A 24,782-nucleotide genomic window follows, 5' to 3' on the forward strand; every position below is an offset into this window, starting at 1 on the left:
GAAAATACAAAAGCAAAAATGCGTTTTAAATTTAGAAACTGTTGAGTTCCCCCTCCCCTGCCTCTCACAATGGTTTGGCCCAATAACTGCTCTCCACGTTCATCTCACCTGCGCATTGCGCAACACACTCAAGTCCGGGCTGCGGCTCAGTTCATCAGTGGTTGTTGAACTCCAGTAAGAATCAATTTTATTCACTTTAAATGATGTGATTCTCTTTAATTTAGTTGATGCTGATTCATTAATAAATTAGTTATTTCAAAAAATGCTGATTACCGATGTATTTTTCCATGAATCTGCTATGTTAGCGATTAAAACGTTACTTAGCTAGTTAACGTTAGCTTGTTACATAGGACTTCAAACACTGCAACTAACACGCCGAAGCCGTTTCGCATTCATTGTTATATTTTAAGCGACCTGACATGCTAAGAACATTAACCGCAACACTAAGCCACCGATCCTGCCGTTCAGGTCCCGTGTCACACACAGCCGCGAACATACCGCTTACAGTTTTGTGACATTGGCACTATATCTAGCGTCTACAAAAGGTGCTCAGCTTTCATTCAGTTGGAGAAGGTCGTTTTCTCAGCATCTATTGTACTCAGTATGTGCGCGGCGGATAAGATAAACATTCAGTTTACTGAAACTCGGGCGATTCATCATCGAGTATAACACAGAATTTAAGTTTGTTTGGGTACACGAACATGAACAAAGTTTGTTGGCGGAGATTGGGCACTACAGGGGAAAATAACAACCAATCAATAATGTCGATGTACGGTTACTTTGTCAAACAATGTTGCAGTATAAATCAGGATAACATTTTAAAAGTGTTAAAATGTTTAAAAAGTGACTAAATGTCAACGTGTAGTATCATGGGTAGTTACTGTCTTCATAACAAAGACAAAATATATATATAAATGGAAAAAAGCTTTATTGTTCACAGTTAAGTTATAATATGACTGCAAGTCTGCATGATGAATCTATAAACCTTATGCTTATTGTCGCTTAGTGTCGTAGTAAGTACAATTTTGACTATATTATTTGTGTCCCCTTAAAAAATTGCTCTTGAGAAATTGTATATGTATCGTCCCCCCCTACTGTTAAATGAGATTTCCGCCCATGGCCGTTACCCTCGGTTTCCACTTTTAATGCCGTAGACACCATACAAGTCTCGTTGACAAATGTGAAAATATGACATCCTAGCATCTATCAAACAGCTATCTTGTTTTGCGCAGTCGTTATGGAGCGCAATTATTCTTCACTGTTTGCAGCTGGATCTGTCAACAAGACTCATTTAGACAGACGCTGATCTTGCATGTGTTTTATTAGACAGGTGCAGCGGTTTAAGTTGCAGGTTAAAATAATGATGAGCTTCGCTCACCAAATATGATTCTCCAAATATGATATCGATTTGATATACTGTAAATGTTTAAACTAATGTCAATACAGTTGGAATTTAAACATTTCCTAATAAATTGACAGTAGCTATAACAATTTCAAACAATTATATTGTCCAAAAAGATGTTAATCCAAACAATTTATAGTGACCCTCTATTAAGTAGATTTAAGGACTGTATTGACTAATTCTGACTAAATTGGGATCATCACGGGGCATCGGTAAGAATGCACAAGTCCAAAGTCCAATCACAATTTTAATGTAAGGGTGTGGTTTTCTATAATAAACAAAAATTCGAATAATCAGTTTACAGCAATAAATGATAAACTATTAAATCAAAAAGAATAAACACGTGGAGACACATAGCTATAAATGTAAACAATTGACTATGATTGTACACGTGACGATCGTCTATAACCATATCTCAAACGAGTGTAATCTTCACAATCCAGATAAATATGTCTTAATGACATCTGTAAAGTGTAAACACTTAAGTAAACATATGGAAAATATAATCGTTATCATTATCATTATTTCACTTATGCATTACGTGCTTCGGGACGCACGTGCAAAGATAATTGCACACAATCATTACCGCTAACATTAGCTTCACGGAAATCAGAATACACTCAACATCAGAACGTCTCAACACATAATACTACAATATCAATGGAAACAAGATTAAAGACTTCAAACTTACGCACACTATTTTATGGCTGAAATACACGCGAGCGAGCCCTACACAGCTTTCAAGCGGAAAATAACCAGCTGCGTCAGCTCTGAGGGGGGGACTAAATAACGACTGTCAATTGGTCAAACCCAACCAATAACAATTAATTTACAGAGCCTTTTCAACACCCTCAGGTTCAAAAAAGGATGCCTTGTGTGTGTTGTATCCCAGCGGGCACCTTGATGTCAATTTGACGTCAAATTTTAGACAAGATTTGATCAAGATGGTGCACAACGTCATTTCAAATTCAAATCATACACCAAATTCTTCAAGGTTGTTAATGAGGTGAAAATATGAGGTTTATACCATACTGAAATTGGTTAATGTAAGTATAGCCCAATATGTTTGACATTGAAATGACGTCAAATCAACGTTGCATTATAGGGGTTCATTTGATGTCGTATTGACATCAATGTAAATCCAGTTAGCCTGAAGTTGAAATAGCATTTTTTTACCAACTGGCCCCTCAAAATGCATCTACTTGTCACATCTTTTGAAACAGGTGTTGGATTTGACTCCTAAAATTGTAATACCTTATGTATGTACCATTTTTACAGTATTACAACTTCATGTTCATTTTTGTCATTTTCATTAGTTTTTTTCTAATCATATCTGTTGAACAAAAACAGGCTATATATTTGAAAATTATTTAGATTTTCTTGTTTTCAACTGATCTATGGTAGGGCTCTTAATTATAACTTTTTTGTCATTTTTCATAAATTTTTATTTTTATTTTTTATTGATAATCATGAGGTGGCTTAGTGGTTTGCACGTTCGCCTCACACCTCCAGGGTTGGGGGTTCGATTCCCGCTTCCGACTTGTGTGTGTGGAGTTTGCATGTTCTCCCCGTGCCTCAGGGGTTTCCTCCGGGTACTCCGGTTTCCTCCCCTGGTCCAAAGACATGCATGGTAGGTTGATTGGCATCTCTGGAAAAATTGTCCGTAGGGTGTGAGTGCGTGAGTTAATGAGTGAGTGTGTGTGCCCTGCGATGGGTTGGCACTCCATCCAGGGTGTATCCTGCCTTGATGCCCGATGACTCCTGAGATAGGCGCAGGCTCCCCGTGACCCGAGGTAGTTCGGATAAGCGGTAGAAAATGGAATGGAATGGAATTGATAATCATTAATTTTATTATGAAAAATGTTGGGCCTACAATGCCCATCCATTCTCTTCACTTTTAATGCCCATTTATTATCTGTCTTATGTATTTCTTAATACCACCTGTAAACGGCGCCATGGCCTATTTCACATTTCTGGGTTTCTCAGCAGCTGAAGTTTGTGAATGGACTACAACAATTAATTTATTTTTTGTGTGAAATTTGATTCAAATGTAGTATAACATTATTTTATACATACACGTAAAAAAAAATTATTTATAAAAAATATTTGGAGGATTGACTACGTTGACCGTTGAAAGGTACGTCATCACGTCTTGCGTGGAGGCCAGTGTTTGCTATGCGGTCGAAGCATTGGAGAAGGTTTTCGCTTTTTATCAGGTGAGTAATAAACATCTCATGAAATAAAAAATATGTTATATTGGGTAACTTTGAAAACCTAGAAGATTGTGTTTTGATGAAATATATGACTTGGCGATATATTAGAATCTGGTGAATTGAAATATCCCGCCAGAAGTACCGTGAAGATTTCTGAGGTAATATTAACAGAGTTAATGTTAGATCCATTCAGCGTGTAACGTTGAGTTAACGATTTAGAAATGTCAGCGAGTAATGTTAGTTTTGCAATTATTGTTCGGATAAAATAAAAATGCACTCATTTGAATCTCTTTACCGATGCTATGCGACAAAGCGAAACATACCCATAATTATAATTCATAATTTGATACACACTGATGAAGTGCTCTAAAATGTCCTGGTAGAAGGTCCACTGTGTCAAGCAGGACCTGCCCACACTACTAAAGGTACCAAAAGCTGGTTCAATTACCATTTGTGTTACTGTGCTCAAAGGAAAAATGTTTTTTATTTGTGTACATATACGTTGTAATATCTGAACTTTCTGTTATTAAATGTACATCGGCTATTAATACATTTCTAAATATATGAATGAGAGTTAAATCTTTCTATTTTAACCAGTTATTTCTCTTTAAACTAGTTCTCAGCTGTTCTGGTCACTTAGTTGTATTGTTCAATAACCTTAACAATTATTGATTACTGATGTGGTTGTCTTTTTTTTCAGAATTCTTACAAACAGATTGATGTCAACAATGAATATGGATGGCTCAGGGCTGAAGAAGGCCTTTGGAAAAACACTGCTATGCCGTGTTATAATAGGTACTACATTACTTTTCTTGTATGATTAGAGGATGTAGTATCTATCCAGTGTTACCCATTGTGTGTCAAGCGTTTAGCCTTCACAGATGCACAGTGGCAATTAGGGGTGGGAGGATACAATTCGCGATACAAGGCTTACGATACCAATGATATCACGGTGTTGCGATACTAAGATAATCAACGTTTTGTTTGTCCATTCTACAACGATACATCAAAATATCTGCCTAACTATGAAAAAAATGTGCAACATATGCTACATTTCAAGTAAATTAAACATGCAATGCTTCAATTAAAATCTTATCTTCGTAAACTGACACATTTAAAACATTTAACTACTCTTAAATATTTAATAATGGAACATTTCTAAATTTAACAGACACTTATTTAAACTTGGGAACATCTTAGTGTTAACCAACTTAAATAAAATAAACATTTAAGAGCAGCAACTTGCTTAACTTCTATGTACAAGTGATGGTTGCTGAAACATGTTAGGTATATTTTTATGTCTTAAAAGGAGTGCTAATTGTGGTTTCATCTTCATTTAGGTGCACTAAAGCAGTCCAAACCTTCAGCATCAGAGGGTGAAATAAAAAAATACAGCTAAAAAATCTCGAAAAAGGGTGTTCAGATTCTGAATAAGTAGGCCTTTAGCCAATTTTTTATCCAAATTCTTTCTGTTCATTTGGGATATGATCTGGGAAAACCCATCACATGGTGAAATAAAAAATACTGGTTTTAGTATCATATGAAAGCTATTAAGCCCTTTCCAAAACTGTTTTTATTTAATTTACACATTGTTTTTAACAAATGGAAAGGGCTTGAGAGCTTTCATATGATATCAAAACCTGTAATATGTACAATTTTGTCATGTGATGGGTTTTTCCAGATCACTTCACATCTATATATTAATTTAAATGTTAATATTTAATTTAAATGTAATTCAAGGAGGATTTTATATTTATTAGTGGTTTAAGAACATTTTAAAATTCTGGAATTGTAGCTGATTGTATTTAATAAAACATGTCTTACATTAAGTACTGTTGTTTCATTATTTATTGGCCTAGAATAGGACATCAATGTGTTAAAAAATGTAAAAGAAAATGCTAATCAAATTAACGTCAAAACTTGACGTCAATTTGATGTCAAGTTTTGACATTGATTTGATTTGCATTTTCTTTGATGCCGATGTTTGACGTCCATTTGATGTCTATTTAACATAAATTGCCCGCTGGGATATTATAACACGGTCAGTTCTGGTCCTTGATTCTGATTGGTTGAGCGGAGATCTAAGCCGTTATAAAATACCCCGATATATAACGGCTGACCGCATTACATAGAATCACTGCGCCACTCTTGCTGCGTACAGCAAAATAATTGTCAAAATGTCCGATTTTTATGTGAATTTTGATTTATTTGGTGGGCTAAGCATGGATGAGTGGTGGGAAGAGATTGACATGACAGACAAATTAGACCAGCAACAACAAAGACGACACGCTGAAATTAATGAAAGCGAAATTGAAGACATCGAAAAGTCTAGAAATGAGGTGAATACTTATAAACAGACTATGTGGTCTGTTCTTTGTTTTCGGTCCTGCTGTAACGAAAAAATTGACTTTAAAAAAATAAACAAAACTGACCTAAACCAAGCTCTCCGTCAGTTTTATGCCGCTGTGAAAAACGGAAAGGGCGAACCTTACAGCTTTAGCAGCTATTATGGCCTACGTGCAGGGATTCACCGTCACATCAATGATCCACCGATCAGCCGGTCCTGGTGTCTGATAAAAGATCCTGAGTTATCACAAGCAACAACGTTTTCGTTGGGGTAGTGAAAAAACTTCGCTGAGAAGGACGTGACAAATCATCCCACCAGCCCGCGTTAACGGTGGCAGACTTTGAGAAAATCACCCACTCTCCGGCACTAAATCCAAATACACCAGAGGGTCTCGTCAAAAAAGTCTGGTTTGACGTGCGGCTGCAATAGAACGCAGAGCTAAAGAAGGTAATCGTCAAATGAAGCCCGAATCATTTATTATTTGCAATGACGAAAACGGGCAGAAGTATGCAACAATTAATGGCGATATCCAGATTAATCTTAATAAACACATTTAAGCATGCTTCCAATCATATTTGATCCACACTTAAACACAAATGTTCATGTATAAAAATAGATACATGTTAATGTTAATAGATAAACACCACAGTCTTTAAGCATACTTTTCATTGTGTTCGTTCGTGTTGCTTGGAAACCGCACTGTTGTAGCCACACCTGTTTCTGAGGAACTACTTTGTTTGGTGGAAGAATATAAGTCTATTAAAAAAATCACATAATATTTGCTGGGTTTTACTTCATGAAACCTTACTAAGCATATGGATTAGCCGTTTTATAAAAGCAATAAGCCCCGCGAAGCCGTGGGATACAGAGCATTTTATAACAGCTAAGGGGATTTAGGCACTCCGCTTCGCGTCGTGCCTAACAACGCCCCTTAGCTGTTATAAAATGCACTTTATTGCTTTATTGTCTGCCTGAGGAGAGAGAGGCTGCCAATGATGGTTGTAGAGAAAGACTGATATGAACATACTTACTGCATGCGTTAAGTTAATTAGGAATTTCTTGCCAATCTTTCCCTCTGGTTTCGTTATTTGCAGTGGTAGTACCTTTGATGTTTAAATTCTTCATACGTTTTGCAGAAGGTGGCGGTAATACACCACGCTGGATGTTAACCGCCGTTACACACAAAGAAGAGCACCAATTACCGTTCTCTTTTCCTTAGCGGATCGATTTTGATCGCTTGACATGTAGGGCTGCTGAATATAAGCATGCACAAACAAGTATTTTTCCCTTCATCTTTTTCCACCTATTAATGTCTCATGTTTGGTGCTACCTTGCAAATTCCAAACGGGAAAGTTTCTGGTGGAAGGAGACATGGCTTTTGAAGATGTTTTTTTTGTTCTTGAAGCCCTTCTCTTGCAGAGAAGTTATTAGTGAATGAGACCCAATGACATGAAAGCCATATTATTGTGCAGATTTTAACTTTTTACTGCTATGGTCCCAAACTTTTTGTGGCGAGGGCAGTTAAGTGAAGATTTATTAACTAAAACACACAGTCAAAGATGGGGTGAGCAAGAAATGCGGATAAAGAAATATAGAAAAATAAAGTTATTTTCTTACAAATGATAAAAACAAGTTTTAAGAAAATCAGTAACCAGGCACTTATCACAAAGCAAACAAAATCAAGAGAGAACAAACTTCAAAAGAAACCAATATAATACTAATGATAACCAAAAAGGGAGATGACCAGCAGAGGTCATCAGGTTTTCACCCCAATAGGTCTTCATTAGGTTTTCACTCAATAGGTCACCACACTCGTGATCGCAGCAGAAGAAAGGGTTAACGCTTTGTGGCCACACTGACCCACAATGGACGTCTCCCAATTAACCTTAACAAAGGAATATATTAAATACAATCAAAGAAAACTACCATACAATGAATTGAACAAAATGATTGAAACAAAAACAAATCATGCGCCATATAAAGTTTATCTACACATTCACAGCCGAACGAACATTCGTTCAGAGAGTCATTGGTCAAGTCCAAAACGATAGAGCCTGATTGTTTTTGTTCCACCAATTTGTATACCACAATTTCAGGATCAAACACAGGATAACTTCATAAAAGGAATCAACAAAGGCACTGGCAAGGCATAAGTATGGTCATATCTAAAGGGTTTCCCTCTTCTCCATAGTGTCTGATTCGGAAACCCTTGAAACCAATTACCCAGAGGGATTCACAACGATGTACTGCATCTCCTCATTTAAAAGTGATGTTAACCGTATAGACACAACAAACGGTAAGCTGTTGCAGGCAATCTATGCACAACAGAGGGAACCAGCAGGCAAACAGTCCTCCTACACTCATTCATGAAACGTATGTCCACATACCGGGGCTGCAACAGTGGATGCCGCCTCCCAGAAACAACACACTCAGGATCTTTTATAATCCATACCATGGTCTGATTGGATCACCAATGTGCATGACACCTGCTGTTGTGTGTCTCTATTAAATCACAACAGTCCTGTACATTATTAACTCAAGGTTCTTTATTACCAGCTGCTCCAGCACGACATCAGCATACACGTAATGTAACATAACAGACATATCACGCAGACCGGAAACAGACATGGGGCTTCTTTTAAAGGGGCCTGTATAGTTATACAACATATAAACATAATCATTCCTACAATGATCTACATCCTCTTCCTTTAGCCGAATGCCCCCTTGACAAAGTGTAACTTTAAATGATGCACAATATACAATTTTGGGTAAACACCATGAACAACCAACTGTATAGTTATAGCAGTTACAATTATAAACTGAGAAATATTAAATTATATAAATCTTCAGACATTCTCTTGTTACATGAAAGCACAATAACAAAGTGCTTGACACAATATACAGAAAGAAAACATAATGAACAGTATTAAACAGGCATCAAACCAATATCAATATTTCCTTTTACATCTGCCAACATGAAAGTAATTTCTTGTACCTTGGATTAGGTTTGTTTGCACATACGACCTGATCGTGTTATGTAAGGCGCTTTAGCATTCAGCAAATATTGATTGTGGTTGCGGAGGGTGTGCTTGTGGCATTCATGGTGTAGGATTAGAGGAGTCTTTTGTAGGTGTAGTACTCTGAGAGTCAATGTCCTCAGGGCTGTGATGGAGGAGGCTCTGTAACAGGAAGAATATGACGTTGATTCCTCCTGTATGTTCTCCCTTTGCACTGAACCATGTAGGAACGGGGCTCGCTGTTCACCTGTTAGCCTTTTGGAGTCTGCATTCTGACGACTTGACCCATTTTCAGTGGCTGTATTGGGTGACTTGGAACATAATGCCGCTTTTGGATATTTCTCTTGTTGAGAAGACGTGCAGTGATTTGCTGAGTGTGTTTGGGGCTTGGCTCGAGTAACTTGGAGTGAATAGGGATGGTTGATCGAGTCTGTCGTGACATCAGACGTTCTGCAGGAGAACCTAATGTTGGCTCACAAGGGATGTTTCTCAGGTTCAGAAGGTTGAGATGCAAATATTTTCCATCTCTGTGTGATTTCTCCATCAGCTCCATTGCACTGCGGACCGCTCTTTCTGCCAAGCCGTTTGTCTGTGTATATTAAGGACTGCTGGTGACATGAGTGACGTCCCATTGTTTGTCCATGAAATGCTGACTTGTGTACTTCCTAGCATTTTCTGAAATGAGTGTATGAGCTATGCCATTAACAGAGGCATTTTTTTGTAGTTTCTTGATCACAGTGCAAAATGTTGTGTCATGAAGTCAGTCGATCTCATACCAACCAGAGTATGTATCCATAACACTTGGTAGTGTTTACCACACCATTCGAAAATGTCCGTTGCTACCGTGGACCAGGGACGATCTGGAACAGGGTACAGCTTGAGTGGCTCCCCCTGTTGGTGAGGCTTTGTGCTGTTGCAAACTGAACCTGAAAGGACTTCTGCGATGATGTCAGCTGTCATTGCTGGCCAGAAAATGATACCTCTAGCTCTGTGTTTAGTAGCTTCCAAACCAGGGTGACATCTGTGGACTATGCTGATGTACTCTTTCTGCAAAGAGCCAGGGATGACTGATTTGTGGCCCTTCATCACTATTCCATTATCCAGAGTTAACTCGTCTCTGAAAGGAAAGGTCTGTAGCATTTCATCTTCCGCTGTATGTCTTCGGAGTTCCTCCAGATGAGCAGGAGAAATTTAGCTAACACTCATGACTTCTAATGAGTCGTTTTCCACAGCTGGAGGGGTTTCTGTGTTTGGAACTCGAGACAAAGTGTGGGCAAGATACATCTGTTTGCCCTTTTTGTACACCAATGTGATGTCATAGCGCTGTAATTGAAGCAACATCCTTTGTAAACGCTAAGGGGCATTGTGGATAGGTTTTTTCAAAATTGTCACCAGAGGATGGTGATCAGTCTCGACAATCGTTGGTTACCCATACACATAGTCTCTGAACTTAGTACAAGCAAATACAACAGCTAGCAGCTCCTTTTCTATCTGCACATACCGTGACTCCGTGTCTGTGAGCGTGCGAGATGAGTATGCAACTGGTTTGCAATCTTTTAGGCAAGTGGCACCGAGACCATAGCTTGAGTCATCGCCATAAAAAGTGTCGTCATGATTGGAGGAGTCTTCCACTTCAAGTTCGTGAACTGACCTTCTGTGGTTGTATTTCTTTTGATTGAATTGAGGACATACTTAGGAACTTTTGCTGAAATGATTCATCTTCTTGCAGTTATGACATTATTGTCAGAAAACCGGACATTTCTCTCTCTTTGCTGCATGACTATTTTCACAGTTTCTGCAATTGGTTATGGCTTGTAAATCACATTTCTCTTTTTGAGTTTGCCTTGTGTGTTGGCGCCTCTTAATGGATAGCGCTTTTAGTGTGTCTACACTTGTGCCTGTCTGTGGTGTGGCCAACGTTTTACTGTTTTCCTCCGTCACCTTGTGTATACGACAAATTTAGATGACTTTAACGAGAGTAAGGTCGCTATCCCTTAAAAGAGATTTTCATAAACTTTCTCTGTTGACGCCACATACTATTCTGTCACAGATCAGCTCATCCGTCAACTCTCCAAAACGACAACTTTTAGCCTTAATCCTAAAATCACTGATAAATGTCTCGATACTCTCACCTTGTTTCTGGTTTCTTGAGTGGAACTTGTGTCTTTCTATTGTTTTATTTTGTTGAGGGTTGTAGATTTCACGAAACTTCTGTTTCGGACACTCGGGATCCTCTCTGGATTCTGCAGGGGACATGATTTGTCCGTTCTCACCGAGTTCAAGTATCTCTGCTGCATAGACAAACGAGCACTCCTGCTCTATAGCTTCGGGTCCTGCGAGATTTAGGAGTTTGTAAGCCTTTGCCCTGGCGGGTTTATCGTAGTGCGCTGCTGAAATGAAAATGTCATAGTCCTGCTCTCAAATCCACCAATTGTTAGCAATAGTTCCATCAAAACTTATCATTCCTACAATGATCTACACCTGCCAATGACGGCCACGACGCATGGCACCCTGCTACATTTTGATCAGCTGATGAACAGCCTGTTTGAGTTTAAATTAAGTTTTAATAAATTGCCTACTTTCCGTTTTTTTGTCTCTTGCTCCTGTTTCTTATTTTGGCATTTTGAAGCAGTACTTATAACCTGGGTACGATCCACCAGTGAGAAATGCGAATACTTGTAATTTCCCCGGTCTTAAGATTTTGTTCAGAAGTGTATTTACTGTACAAGCAGTAATCGTTTTTAGATCATCTGACTTAATAGTAATAAATACATTTTATGAATTACATATAATCCATTATAATGAAATAAAATCATTATTAAATGTTAAAATTATTATTAAAATCACGTCATCAAACTATTTCTTTACATCAACCATAAACATGATTTCTTATTATTGTTTACCAGGATAACGTTAGTGGCCAAGCTAGTTAGCGACGTGTTTATTTTTATTGTAACGTTAGTATGAATTATCAATTGTTTTAACTTTCTCCCCTTCTTAGTTTTTAATAAAGATCAGGGCTCAGGTGAAGTCATTGTACTACAGATCCATGAAACCTAACACATTGAGTGAAGCTAGGACTTATAAACCAAAGTACTTAATTCGGGGTTGAGCTATAAGGTTTTACTGACAGTTTGAGGATCCGATGGAGTTACATGTTCAATATCACTATAAATTGCCTTTGGTGTCGTCATCAGAATCACTGAGCTATCATGAATATAATGCAGAATAATGACATTTTGATGTTAACTTATAGGTGGCATAATATTTATACACATACAACTGCAATAAGAAGTTGAATATTTTTTTCACCTTTTATACCACCGTCTTTGATTCAATGTATGTGATTTTGGCATGTCCCAGACACTGCTCATCTAACCTCATTGAATGCGTGTTCCTGAAAATGCTGTCCACCCTGTCATTATGGGGTGAATGCCCTTTTAAGATATCAACTGATATACTTTGTGACATCCCGTCCCCCATTTTGCTTTTCCTCGGTTAAAACATCTGCTGCACACCCAGTAAATATCTACACTTATATTTTCCAGTTTTCATCATATTGTGTTTGTAGTTGGATGTTGTCAAGTTTAACAAACAACCCTGTCAATGTGAAATATTAATTAATATAAAAACCTTTCGGAAATTAAAAATAGATATTTTATATATATATATATATATATAAAAGTAACGTTGCCTCAGTTGTGCTGGATCTCAATTCAGCATTTGACACGATTGATCACTCTCTCTTAATTTAACAATTAAATCCAAGTGTGGGCATTCAAGGAACTACCCTAAACTGAATTAAATCTACTCTTCAAAATAGAACCTTCTCTGTAAAAATTTTAAACTTTCATCCAAAGATTCTTTTACATCTGGAGTCCCGCAAGGCTTTATTCTAGGACAGTGTTATTTTCATTGTGTATGCTTCCACTGTGTAATTTTTAAGAAACATGGCATCTCATATAATTTCTATGCTGACGGTACTCCGATGTATTTACCTATTAAGTCTGGTAATGATACATCTATTAAATCTCTCTGTGACTGTTTAAATGATGTAAAGAGCTGGATGAATAAAAACTTTCTCCAGTTAAATGAGAATGGACAGAAATTATTACATTTGGTACTATGAGCAGTGTAAATAATATAAAAATAAATCTAGGTTTCCTGGCATGCAATTCAAATAAATATGTTAGAAATTTAGGTTTTATTTTGAATCATACAAATTAATTTGGTAATGAAGACTTTCTTTGCTCAATTGTGAAATATCGGCAAACTTAAATCTGCCCTATCTTTCAGTGATCTGGAAAAAGTAACGCATTCTTTTATATCATGTCTTGATTTCTGCAATGCTTTGTACCTGGGGGTTAACCAGTCTTCACTGTTACACCTTCAAAGAGTAAGAAATGCAGGATTAAGATTACTGACTAACACCATAAAGATATCCTATTTTGGCCTCTTTATATTGGTCAATTAATTTCAGAATAAAATATAAGGTGCTTCTGTATACTTTTAAAGCTTTGCATGTGCTGGCACCATATTTCTGATCTTATAAAATTTAGTAGCTCACAGTGGTCTTTGAGATCCCAAAACCAGTTGTTGCTTGAAACTTCTCGGTCACGCCTAAAAAGTAAAAGAAAACGTGCTTTCTCAGACGCTGCTCCAAAGTTGTGAAATAGTCTACCTCTGTACATTAGAAGTCCTACCTCAGAAATCAAGTTTAAAACCCGCCTTAAAACATTTGTTTGATGAGGCTTTTTAATAATATGTCAATTAGTTTTATCATGTGACGTTGTTTTTAGATTTTATATTTATTTTGAATTATTATCACCGTTTTTGTCTTACTTGATCTATAGCATTATTTTGCTTTTAATCTTTATATTATTGTATTTTATATTGTATTATTGTACAAAACTGTACAGCACTTTGGTACCCTCTTCGGATTTTAAGGCGCTATATAAATAAAACTTTAATTGATTGATATATTCGGAATAACATTTATATATTCAGGATTCATAATTATTTATTCAGATTTACATTTCTATACTCAAACTTACATCTATATATTCTGGATTTATACCTATATATTCTGATTTTATATAATTATTTCCTGTTTGGCCACCCATAACACACGCACGCAAGCACACACACATAAGTGATGACATGAAAAATGACAAACTTCAACAATTCAATTAAATCCTTAAGGACCATTACTTAAATCAAAATAAAACAAATTACAGATTCTTCCAAACAAACTATGTTTAGTAGAGATATTACTTAATTTTTGTAGGCAAACCATTCCTAATTTATCCAATGCAATGTCCATTAATGTGATATTGATGAGCCAAAGCCACACAATGTCCTGTAGAGATATACATTTTTGCCATTTCAAAATTCCAAACACATTGACAATGAATTCATTCTTAACACAGAAATGCATATCAGTTTAGATAAAATGCCTTAGGGTAAGCTGTTAGGTAAAGTGTATAGTCTCAGCAAGATGGGAAAAGGCGTTTGTGGAATTCCAGGAGTCTGGTGTCTCCTGCTTCTTTTCCTTCCACCAACAGGGTCTACAGAGTAAAGATCAAAAGACAAAAGTGGTTCATTACAATTCTTTACATGAAACTTTTATAGCTTATGATTATCATGTACTCATGTTTTAAAATTCCTATATATTCTGACTCTCAGATAACCTTTTTTGTAGCTTACAAAAATAATACCAGTATAAATAAATAAAATCATTGAAATGTACTTACACCTGTAATTACAAGATAATACAAATTTATTAAGATGGTTTCCAAATCAAAATGAGTGTGAGTGTGAGTGTTTGCTCACGTCTATCAGCTCTGTGTCATCTTTGGCGTGAAGGTGGCGCAGGAGGTACCAGCGTGCCACCGATACCACAGTATCAGAAGTCCCTGAGGGTGAAGCATACACAATCCTCTCCAGCAGACGTCTGGTTTCCCTATGGAACCATTTGTTATATCAAACCATAAGAATATGATCCTTAAAGCGACTACGTTTACATACACCCTCCTAATGTGATTATAATAGGATTTTGGCCATATGTAAATTATCGAAATAATGTGATTAAACTCAATCACAGTAAGTATAATCTAAGTAACATATCTGGAGTATGCCGGTTTTAATGGCAACAAGAAGGCATGTAAACACTTTCATGCTGCTCTGACAAAAGTGCGCATGTGCTTCTGTCATGCATATTAAGCGAAAAGTCATTGTAAACATGACATTCTGAAGTTTTACCATCACACAACTCGCTGTCCTTATCTTAATGAAGAAATAGCGCAAAAGCGATAACAGCGTAAACAACCGCTGTGGAGACATTTTCCGTATTTCTACAGTATATCACGGCGCCCAATAACCATACAACACGGCCACAATTGTTTTTTGCAATTGACACAAATATATCAATACTATAGCCAGTAACACACACCTACTGTATCTGAGATCATCCTTTTGGGAGTGTATTATAGCAATCATCGGACTAATAACAAATCACATGTTGATGCTTGTGTAAACATAGTCCATGAAAATGATTATAATGATGATGACGAGGGTGATAGTGAAAAGTAAGTTATTTTTTATAAAAAAGTAATATATTTGAAATAGCAAAGAGCAACATATGTAGACTGCTCATTTAAATGATCAAAACGTTCAAAAAATGTTAGCAGCTGTGAACTCGAATGTAAAATATTAAAACAATTATCATTTTATACATATATTCTGTAGATATAAACATATAAAACACCCTTAAAGTGTGTGTATGGCTCTACCTGCCACCTATCTTGACAGAAAACTGGAGTAAGGCTTGAAAAAGCAGAGCTACTGGAGAGCTTCCCATCTTTAAAACTTCAGTGATAGCTTCCAACACCAGATCCTTCCACCCAGACGAACATACACCAGCCTGAAGACAAAGGAAAAAGAAAACACAAAAATTACTATAGAAGACTGTGATTGATTTTTGATAAAACATACTGTCAAAAAATGCTCTCTCGCGGAGAGTGAAAACTTTTTGTGACACAAAAATGTTACACAATGTAAACGCCAAAATATAAATGTTGCACAGTCTGGAGGTGAGGGCACAAATGCGCCGGTACCTTTTTACAGAAGGCAGAAGGGTTAAAAGTGCGTGAGAGGGGTGACTGAGGTCAGCTATGATGTCTATGATGTCTGTATATGTCCATGATAGAGGGTAGAGGGACCCCCATGATCTCAGTTGTTCTCACTGTCCGTTGTGACCGGTCTTGTGATCTGATGCGGCACAGTTCCCAAACCAGACAGTGATGCAGCTGCTCAGGATGCTCTCAATAGTCCCTCTGTAGAAGGTTGGGAGGGAGATTGGCTCTTTAGTTTTGTCATCTCTTTAGTTTTGTCAAAATTAAGAGACAGGTGGGTGACACTACACCAGTCCGTTAGCCTCTGCACATCCTCCCTGTATGCCGACTCGTCATTTCTTCTGATGAGACTCACTACGGTCATGTCATTGTCATGTGATTCGAGCTGTGCGTTGCTACGCAGTCATGAGTCAGCAGTGTGAACAGCAGAGGACTGAGCAAATGGCCCTGTGGAGCTCCAATGCTCAGTAGGGTGGTGCTAAAGGTGTTGTTTCCGGACTGACTGAGGTCTCTCGGTCAGGAAGTCCAGGAACACCAGAGAGAGGTGTTCAGGCCCAATAGGTTCAGCTTCCGTATCAGGTGCTGAGGGATGAAGAGCAGAAGAAGTCCTGAAGAGCAGAGCTGGCAAGGTTTTCGCCTGCTTTAGAACTGATTTTGATCGTCTGACGAGTGGTTGTATGCTGGAATTAGCATAACAGCATAACTTGCTTTCAGGGTCCGTTGCAAAGTTCACATACGGATTTAATTTAGGGAGCACTGACTTGAAATTTGCATGATTGATGGGTAATAAGCCGTTTCCCATATTGACAAGGTACAATCCTTGTGGAAGAACGTCCTTTAGACAGATGAGTAAAAACTGGAGCTTTTTGGCAAGTCACATCAGCTCTTTGTTCACAGATGAAAAAAAAAATCAAGCTTTCAAAGAAGTGAACACCACACCTAAAGTGAACCAGTTTTGAACAGTTATATCTTCTAAATGCTAATTTCGTAAGCGCTTATAAGCATATCAGTATATTTAAGTCATCAAGGCTCACTCATTTTTAATAAATGGAAAAAAACTTCCATTTTGATTCACTGGGGCTCTAAGACTAAAATCTTGTTAGTGAAGCTTTTGAACAGAAGAGGCTATATTGGCTGGAATTCTCTGCCCATTGTCTCTGTGACCCAATCCCAAAAAAGTAGAAGGAAAATGTATCTTTGGCCAGTCAGTTTTTTATGATTCTGTGAGCTCACTAAATCAAAATGCTATTTTCTGCCCTAAAGCTGTTCTACTCTGATAGACGGTGGGTTAGAACTGGATCCATAACTCATACTTCACATCCTTTGAGCTTACATAAAAACTTGCAAAGGATTTGCACAATCTGATACTCTAGACAAAAAACTGTTAGAAGAAAAAAAAATACACTATTAATAAGGCATTCTTCATTAAAATTATTAATGAAAATGAAGACAATGCCAATCTAATTTCTTAACTAAATAATAACTGTGGATTCCCTTTTGCAAAGAAAGAGAATCTTCTATATCAGTGTTTTTACCAGGGGTACTCGGACCCCTAGTGGTCCGTGCCGTAATTGCAGGGGGTCTGTAAAACCATTTAAAAATATATTGAGTTATTATCTTGCTTTCAGGGTCTTCAATTAACATACCAGACGCAGACCACTTTTCGAAAGAAAGTTACACCAGTGAAGTGAAAACCACAATTTTTATTTTCCTAATTTAGTGGAAATATGTTGTTGTGCTGGGGAAAGAAAATGGGAGGGGGTGTGAACACGTACGTTGGGGTCCCATGTGGATGGATTGAGATATGATGGAAACCAGTACTCCAAAAACGTTGAGAACCACTGCTCATTATCATATAAAAAGTGTACGGTGGCCCACTTGTGCACAACATAACAGAATTTAAAATGTGAATATAAGTTCACAACAAACACGCAATCAAGTTACATCACAACAGAATCAAGTCACAACACAACGGAAATGTTCCCGACCACTAGGGGGCTCTTTCGGCATGAAAAAAGCTACGTCATGCCAGGTAGGACATGTGTGTTTTGCTGGGTTTTGTTTTAGTAGTTTTGTTAGCCGGCTTTGTTTGTGTAAAGCATTTAAAAGGAAATTGTGCTCTACTGTGGGAAAATTGAATGTCAAAGTCAACCAATCTCATATGAACAAATTAGAGACTTGTTACACAGCGATTCCGAATGCTTGATTTTGATTGGCTAATCATGACATTCTATTGTATGTTATGGCCCTTTAACCAGACTTGGCGAGCTGTGGAGTTACTGCACTGCTGCTATCCCTCGTAGTGAAAATTATTTTTTCTATGGGCGGACATTCTAACAAGGTCACTAAACTGCCTGAAGTTGATATTTTAAACATGTAGTAAACTTTTGTGGTAATGACTAATAGTAGGTCATATAACTGAATTCTATTAAAACTATTTTCTCTGTGTTTTTAGATCAGTGAAATGTTGATAGGTTCAAGCCAGTGTGGAAGCGGCTCACAAAAAGAGCGCTTGTTGCGAAGACCAAAATAGATGCTTGCGCATCGCCAACGAAACCCCTGCGTTTTGACGCTTACCGCATGTCTCCCACTGAAAATGATCTAGACATTCGCGACTACCTCTCAAAACTAATAACACAGGGGAATAATCCTGGGAATTTGAGTCACCATGACGAGCAGAGTTTACACAAACATAATTTATAAATACACCATGTATAAGATTATATTTGCAATGCTGCCACAACAACAAGCATATGTGTTCACCTCCATTGCTTCTAACATATAGCTGGGTATCGTAGACGTAGTTTTTTAACTGTGCATATGTGTTTAAATGATTTTAAATGCTAGAATCTGTATTGGTCGTATTTACAATAGGCCAAGCGTTTTAATGAAATTATTTATTTAATGTTGAAATGAAAGAATCCCATGAAAATACGTTTTCCATGCTTTGGTTCTATTGTGAGTAGTTTTATATATGAATAGAAATGAACAAGAGTTTATGAGTAATGAAAGGATGAGCAACGAAAAGAAAATATTTCGTTTTTTTTCTTATTCTATTACTTATTTTCTTTGGTAAATGTAGAACAACAGACCGCAATGAGGTGCATTAAGAACAAAGTTTTTTCCTTGATTACATCTTAAGCTTAATATAGTCAAACGACATACGGAAATAAATGGGAAATGATGACAAAAAGTACAAATGAATAAGTTATCTTTGGGTCATTATTATATAGATGTTTTAAAATGACAAAGACGGCTGTTTTCAAGGAAAATACTTTATTTATTTATTTATTCGTAAATGCAGAAAAACACATGGAAGAAGGTACCATTAGAACGAAAGCTTTCATTCATGAAAAAGGATACATATAGCCATCTTAAGGTAAATATAAATTATCAATTAAAATTAAAGCTAGGCCTGTTGTTTCCGCTGTTGAGTGCAAATATATGGAGCCTCAGTACAAATTACAAAGGAACAAGACAACATATTTGTGAAGCTAGTAACTGTGCGAAACGAATGCTGAGCGGTAGGTACTAAAGGTGCCATTCTTTGGCGGTTTTCAAAGCTTTGATTAAGTTTTTGGGTGTTTAACAATGGATGTTCATGTTTCTAGTTTAAAAAAAACCTTTATATTTCAAATATTTCTTCTTACAAAACGACAGTTTTTTTTTCCGTTTCTATAAATTCCCTCCTTCCGAAACGCTCTGATTGGTTAAGCTGACCCAGTCTGTCGTGATTGGTTCCCCGCTTAGAGCCTGTGTCTGAAGATGTCCCACCCATACCATATCAGTGAGCTTCCGATTCTCAGGCTGTTGTGATTGATAGGCCACCTCTCAGTGCACGTGTATCTTTGGTTTTTAGCAATAAACAGAAACAATGGCCTCAACTTCACTTTATCAGTTTAACACATGCGGATCGATCAAAGTGTAACAGAGATCTGCTAGTGCATGTGACAACATCAATCTTTGTTCGAGACTGCAATTTCTTTCCTACTATGGTGAGGGAAATGACACAGGACTGATTGGTGGTCAGACCGGTTGTATTAATTACCACTAATTACAGAAGTGTTAGTTTTGCCTTTTTATATTGGACATCAGTTTGATAACAAAACATACAGATTGACCAGGAGACATTTGCACGCAGGACTTCAAAGGACGTTTCATAGAAGTGTTTTAGAGCTATGAGCACACACACACAATATCAGTGTATTACACAGAACAACTTTGACAGCCGATGTCAAAGTCATGGAAGCTGTTATTAAACCCTTGGTTGTCTTAAAATGTGTGAAAAAGTGTGTAGCTGAATTCTTATCACCAGCTGTAGGACTTTGATTAAATGACAGTAATTAAGCGCATAGCTCAGTTAAATGTTTACAATTTCTGATAGGCAAAAACTCTTCCTCTTCTCTAAGGAAGGCCTCACCCCTTTTTTGTCGTATTCCTTTGGGCGGAGGTTATAAAAACTCAGAATAGTGACATAATTTACCCGGGAAGTAAAGGGCTGTAGTCAGATTCAGCCGTTCTCTGTAGTCCTTAAAATGCAAATTCTGTTAAAAAGTCTATATCTCACTAGGCATTGATCTTTGAGATTTATAATTTTGCAGATATAATTTATGCTCTAACAGCAACACTACACACTAACTAAAGTTTGAAATTACAGGGAATTACAGGGAACGGCACCTTTAAGGTATGGCATTTTTCAGTAAAATCGGAAAAACACACTGTGTGTGTGTGTGTAAGGGTAAAGAACATACTGTAGACCTTGTTTTAAATATGGCTAAGCCATAACATTCAAGCGCTCCAGGAGCGTAGACGTGTCCCGAAAAAATTCCCGAAAAAATTGGATTGTTGTTGTCACTGTTGTGTCAGTGTAGTAGATATAATGTTTGAATTTTCACAACAATAAACATGTTTTCATAACCATAAACAGTTAGGTTAATTTTGAGTGCTAACGGACCGGCTCGCACCGTTCCAATATGGCCGAAGAAACAGCAGCCTATAGAAACAGATGCTAAAGCGGCATCTAATTATCTATATCTATGGGTTAAGCTATAAAAAAATGATCAAGCGATGAAAACGCGTTGTTGTGTTTTGGTTAATTATTTTGATTAAAGAAATTTTCAAATATAAATCTGCATTTAGATGCAGACGACGGCACATTCTACCTTCTCAGTTTCAGTTTGGAAGCTCTGGACTCCGCGTATATAAAACTGGATTTGTTTTTTTACTTTTAGGAATAACTGATTACTCTCTTAAATATTGTGTTCATTACCAATTCATTTAATTATTAGGAATGCATAAACTCCAAAATAATTAACGCATAACCATGTGAAAAAAAAAAAGTGAGCATTGCTAATGAAACGGGAATATAATGCAAAGCTTGCTCATCTATATCAGTACATAGATCAATAGATTTTTTGGTTTAGCAGAAGGTCCAGTCGTCATCAGTCATTTAATGTGTGGTCTGCAGCAGTCGTTGTGTACTCTAGCTAACTTATTAGCTTATAAGTAATGGATGTTAGCAAAACAAATCAACAATATTTGCATTTTGTCTTTTGGATAATAAGCTGTGATTTCGAGGCACAGGTACCTAGTCTGTTCATCACCACTCACCTCCACACCTAAACAAACACAACTGAAAAGGGAGGGATGTGATGTGCCGAACAATACTGTATGTGCTACACGGCTGTCTGCATGGAGACCCGGATGGGAGAAAGGCATGGGAACTCGACAGAGTCTCAACTGCTATTCAATGCTATACTTTTTTGTTTCGACATTGAATTTGCAGTAAACGTGCTTATTTCAGCAAAGACCATGACGTGTTGCTATAATGTGCAGATTAATCAAAAGGTTGAATATATACACAACTGGCCAGAAATACATACAGTGAGCGAAATAATTATTTGATCCCCTGCTGATTTTGTAAGTTTGCCTGCATACCATAAAAATTATAGACCCTTCATTTATTTGTAAGTTTATTTTAACTGATAGAAACCGAATATCAACCCAAAAATCTGGGGGGAAAATGTATATAAAGGTTATAAATTGATTTGCATTTCAGTCAGTCAAATAAGTATTTAAACCCCTACCAACTAGCAAGAATTGTGGCTCCACAGATTGGTTATGTGCCTACATGGACAACAGATTAGTCCTGTCACTTTAAGAAAGTACTCCCAATTCAACTTGTAGAGATCAAACCAGCAGAGAATCAAATAATTATTTCCCTCACTGTATACTCTGTTGTAGTTTTAGAATTCTGTAACTATAACATAAAAACCTGCTCTTGAGCTGCTCTCTCTGTAAAAAGGAGAGATTCTCTTCCAGGTCAGTGCGATTTGTTTCAAATAATGTTGTATTGAGTTCACTGCCATCCAAAAGTCAGATTTTTTGAAAAGGTTCGACTGGGCAGCCAACCACGCACTCACAGGCTGAGTCTTGATAAAAGATGGCAACCAAACATCATCCAAAAATTAATAAAAAATTGTATCATTGATTTCAGATGTTATCGGCTTGTTTGTTATTATATTAAAATCAATAAAGTAATAATATTTTAAGAAATAGTATATTTATAAAAAATATCACTGTAATAGCCACTGGAGACACTAGTTGGCCTGCACCAAAACAGAGTCAGTGTATAAAGCCTGTGCTTATAAGACGGGCAATTTGCAATCAGTTTAAATAGACAGTCCATAAAAGATATTAGGAATTCCTTGGGGGATGCTTTGCCGGGGCTAAGTAGTTTTCTCATGGTCTATAGCCACAGCAACCCCCCTTCCCCCAGCGCCGCCACTGAGTCCGGTCCTAGAATGTTTGTCCCAGGCTTTAATAATCAGTGTGAAAATCCTTAATGCTTTCCCTCTCTCTCTCTCGCTGATGTCTGCACTGAAACAAGCAAGGAAGTGCCGAATGTGCCCCTTAACTCATTAGCCGCCAGCCTCTTTAAAAAAAATTTGGCAGCCTACGCCAGCGTTTTTTTAACATTTTCACCCAGAGAACAGAGTCTCAGCTTTCAAACAAAAGAAACTGTAATCTTCTATCTTCATTTGTTCGTTTTTTATCACTCCGTTGATGTGGGTAGCTTTCTTCATCTTTTTCCCAAAGGTGTATAATAGCGCCACCTGCTGTAAAAAAGTACTAACACTGATTGCCGTAAAAACTAGTCTTTGGCGGGGAACCGTTTTTTTTTAAATGACGAGATAACTCATCAATGGCGGTGAAAGAGTTAAATGTCTAGAACAATATGAGAACTTTGGTGCCCCCTAGTGGTCCGTTGTGTATTGGCTTTATTCCATTGTGTTGTGCCTTTTTTTCCATTGAGTTGTGACTTGATTTTGTTGTGTTGAAGCTTGATTGCGTTGTGGGGGGGTTGGCATATTTGCTTTTTTAATTTTGTTGTGTTGTGCACCAGTGGGCCACCGTCACAGTGTCTATAAAACCTTTGCATATTACTCAAACCATCTGTGTATAAGATTGGTACTCACCATACATGGTCTTAGAGCAACCAGGGCCAGTCTGAGCAGACTGCTGATCTTCCCGCTGTTGTCACCGAACTGAGAGGTCAGTTGAAGACTCTGTTTGCAAGCCACAGAGGCCTCCGTCAGCAGACCCTGGCAGCAGTACATTTCTGCTAGCCACTGAGACACAGAACACACATTCACCTTGGGACGAAACCAAGTTGACAACTGATAAACTATTTTCTAAGTGAGATGGTGAGTGTACGTACATGCCAAGCAGACACAGAGGTATGGCTGGCCATGACAGCTGCATTGAGCTGCTCCATCACAGCTGGACTAACAAAGTTATCAGTCACAGACAGAAGCAAACGTTCACACTGAACCTGCCTTAACATTAGAAACACCACAGGATGCTCTGGAGATATACTCAGAACCTGAGAAAAGAGAGAAAGAGAAATAAAAGATTTAATGCTTACAATAGAAAAAAGTTTAATGCTTCACATGTTAATGTTTGACTTATTCACATTTTTCTCCATAGATAATTGAAATGAAAGACTTTCTGCTGTTCCAAAATGCAGCAGGATGTGACATAAAACTTTCCCGTTTATCAAAGATTTCCGGACCTAGTTTGGGGATAATCCAGATCACAAAGGACATGCTCCAAAAAGATCCATTACCTTGTGATGCTTCTAAATTTTATGACCCATCTCACCATGGGTTCCAGAGGTCCATTTGATAGCAATATGCCTTAAAAGACCTTAGATAAGCTAGTTTTGTTACAACTAGTTTGTACTCATGCCTGTGGATGAATCTTGGCTTAATGTATTTATAAATGTGTTCATTAATGATTAATAAGTTCTTTACAAATGCATTATAAAAAAGTTATAACTGAATGAAAAAAAAAAAGGGGGATTCTAACAAAATACCTGCCAAATAGTGAGCCATTTTAATTGACTCGCAAGCAGATTCATTATTATCTTGATGATGTTTGCAAAATAGTCTGTCAGAATGGAGAATGTAGGGTGTTATGTTGGTTTCCAATACTATCAAGTTTACTATGAAAATAACGCTCAGCTAATTTCCTCTTTGATTATATATTTTGATGATACAAAGAAAATCTCGCCTGCTCAACTTTGGTCGATTTACCCTCACAGGGACATGGTCTTTTACTAGGTTTAAATAGTGACAGTGTGCTTTCCTCTCTCTCTTCATCTTTCTC

At 37.3% G+C, this 24,782-nt stretch overlaps 1 protein-coding gene across 4 annotated transcripts in view; it reads right to left on the bottom strand.

The window, feature by feature from the left end:
- Positions 1–13,981: 13,981 nt before the first annotated feature.
- Positions 13,982–24,782, bottom strand: part of skic3 (SKI3 subunit of superkiller complex) — a 54,187-nt gene continuing 43,386 nt past the window's right edge. For 2 of the 4 annotated variants that reach the window (XM_056745441.1, XM_056745440.1), the window contains 5 exons: positions 23,833–23,997; positions 23,591–23,743; positions 15,771–15,901; positions 14,812–14,941; positions 13,982–14,546 (listed from right to left, as the gene is read on the bottom strand). In XM_056745441.1, the coding sequence (XP_056601419.1) occupies positions 14,469–14,546; positions 14,812–14,941; positions 15,771–15,901; positions 23,591–23,743; positions 23,833–23,997 (657 nt within the window). In that variant the 3' untranslated portion in view covers positions 13,982–14,468. Of the gene's footprint in view, positions 14,547–14,811; positions 14,942–15,770; positions 15,902–15,942; positions 16,695–23,590; positions 23,744–23,832; positions 23,998–24,782 lie in introns of those variants that run through there. The other 2 variants (XR_008906460.1, XM_056745442.1) reach the window with 2 other exon arrangements.

The sequence above is a fragment of the Triplophysa dalaica genome, chromosome 4, assembly GCF_015846415.1.
Source record: "Triplophysa dalaica isolate WHDGS20190420 chromosome 4, ASM1584641v1, whole genome shotgun sequence".
In the NCBI taxonomy this organism is placed as follows: domain Eukaryota; kingdom Metazoa; phylum Chordata; class Actinopteri; order Cypriniformes; family Nemacheilidae; genus Triplophysa; species Triplophysa dalaica.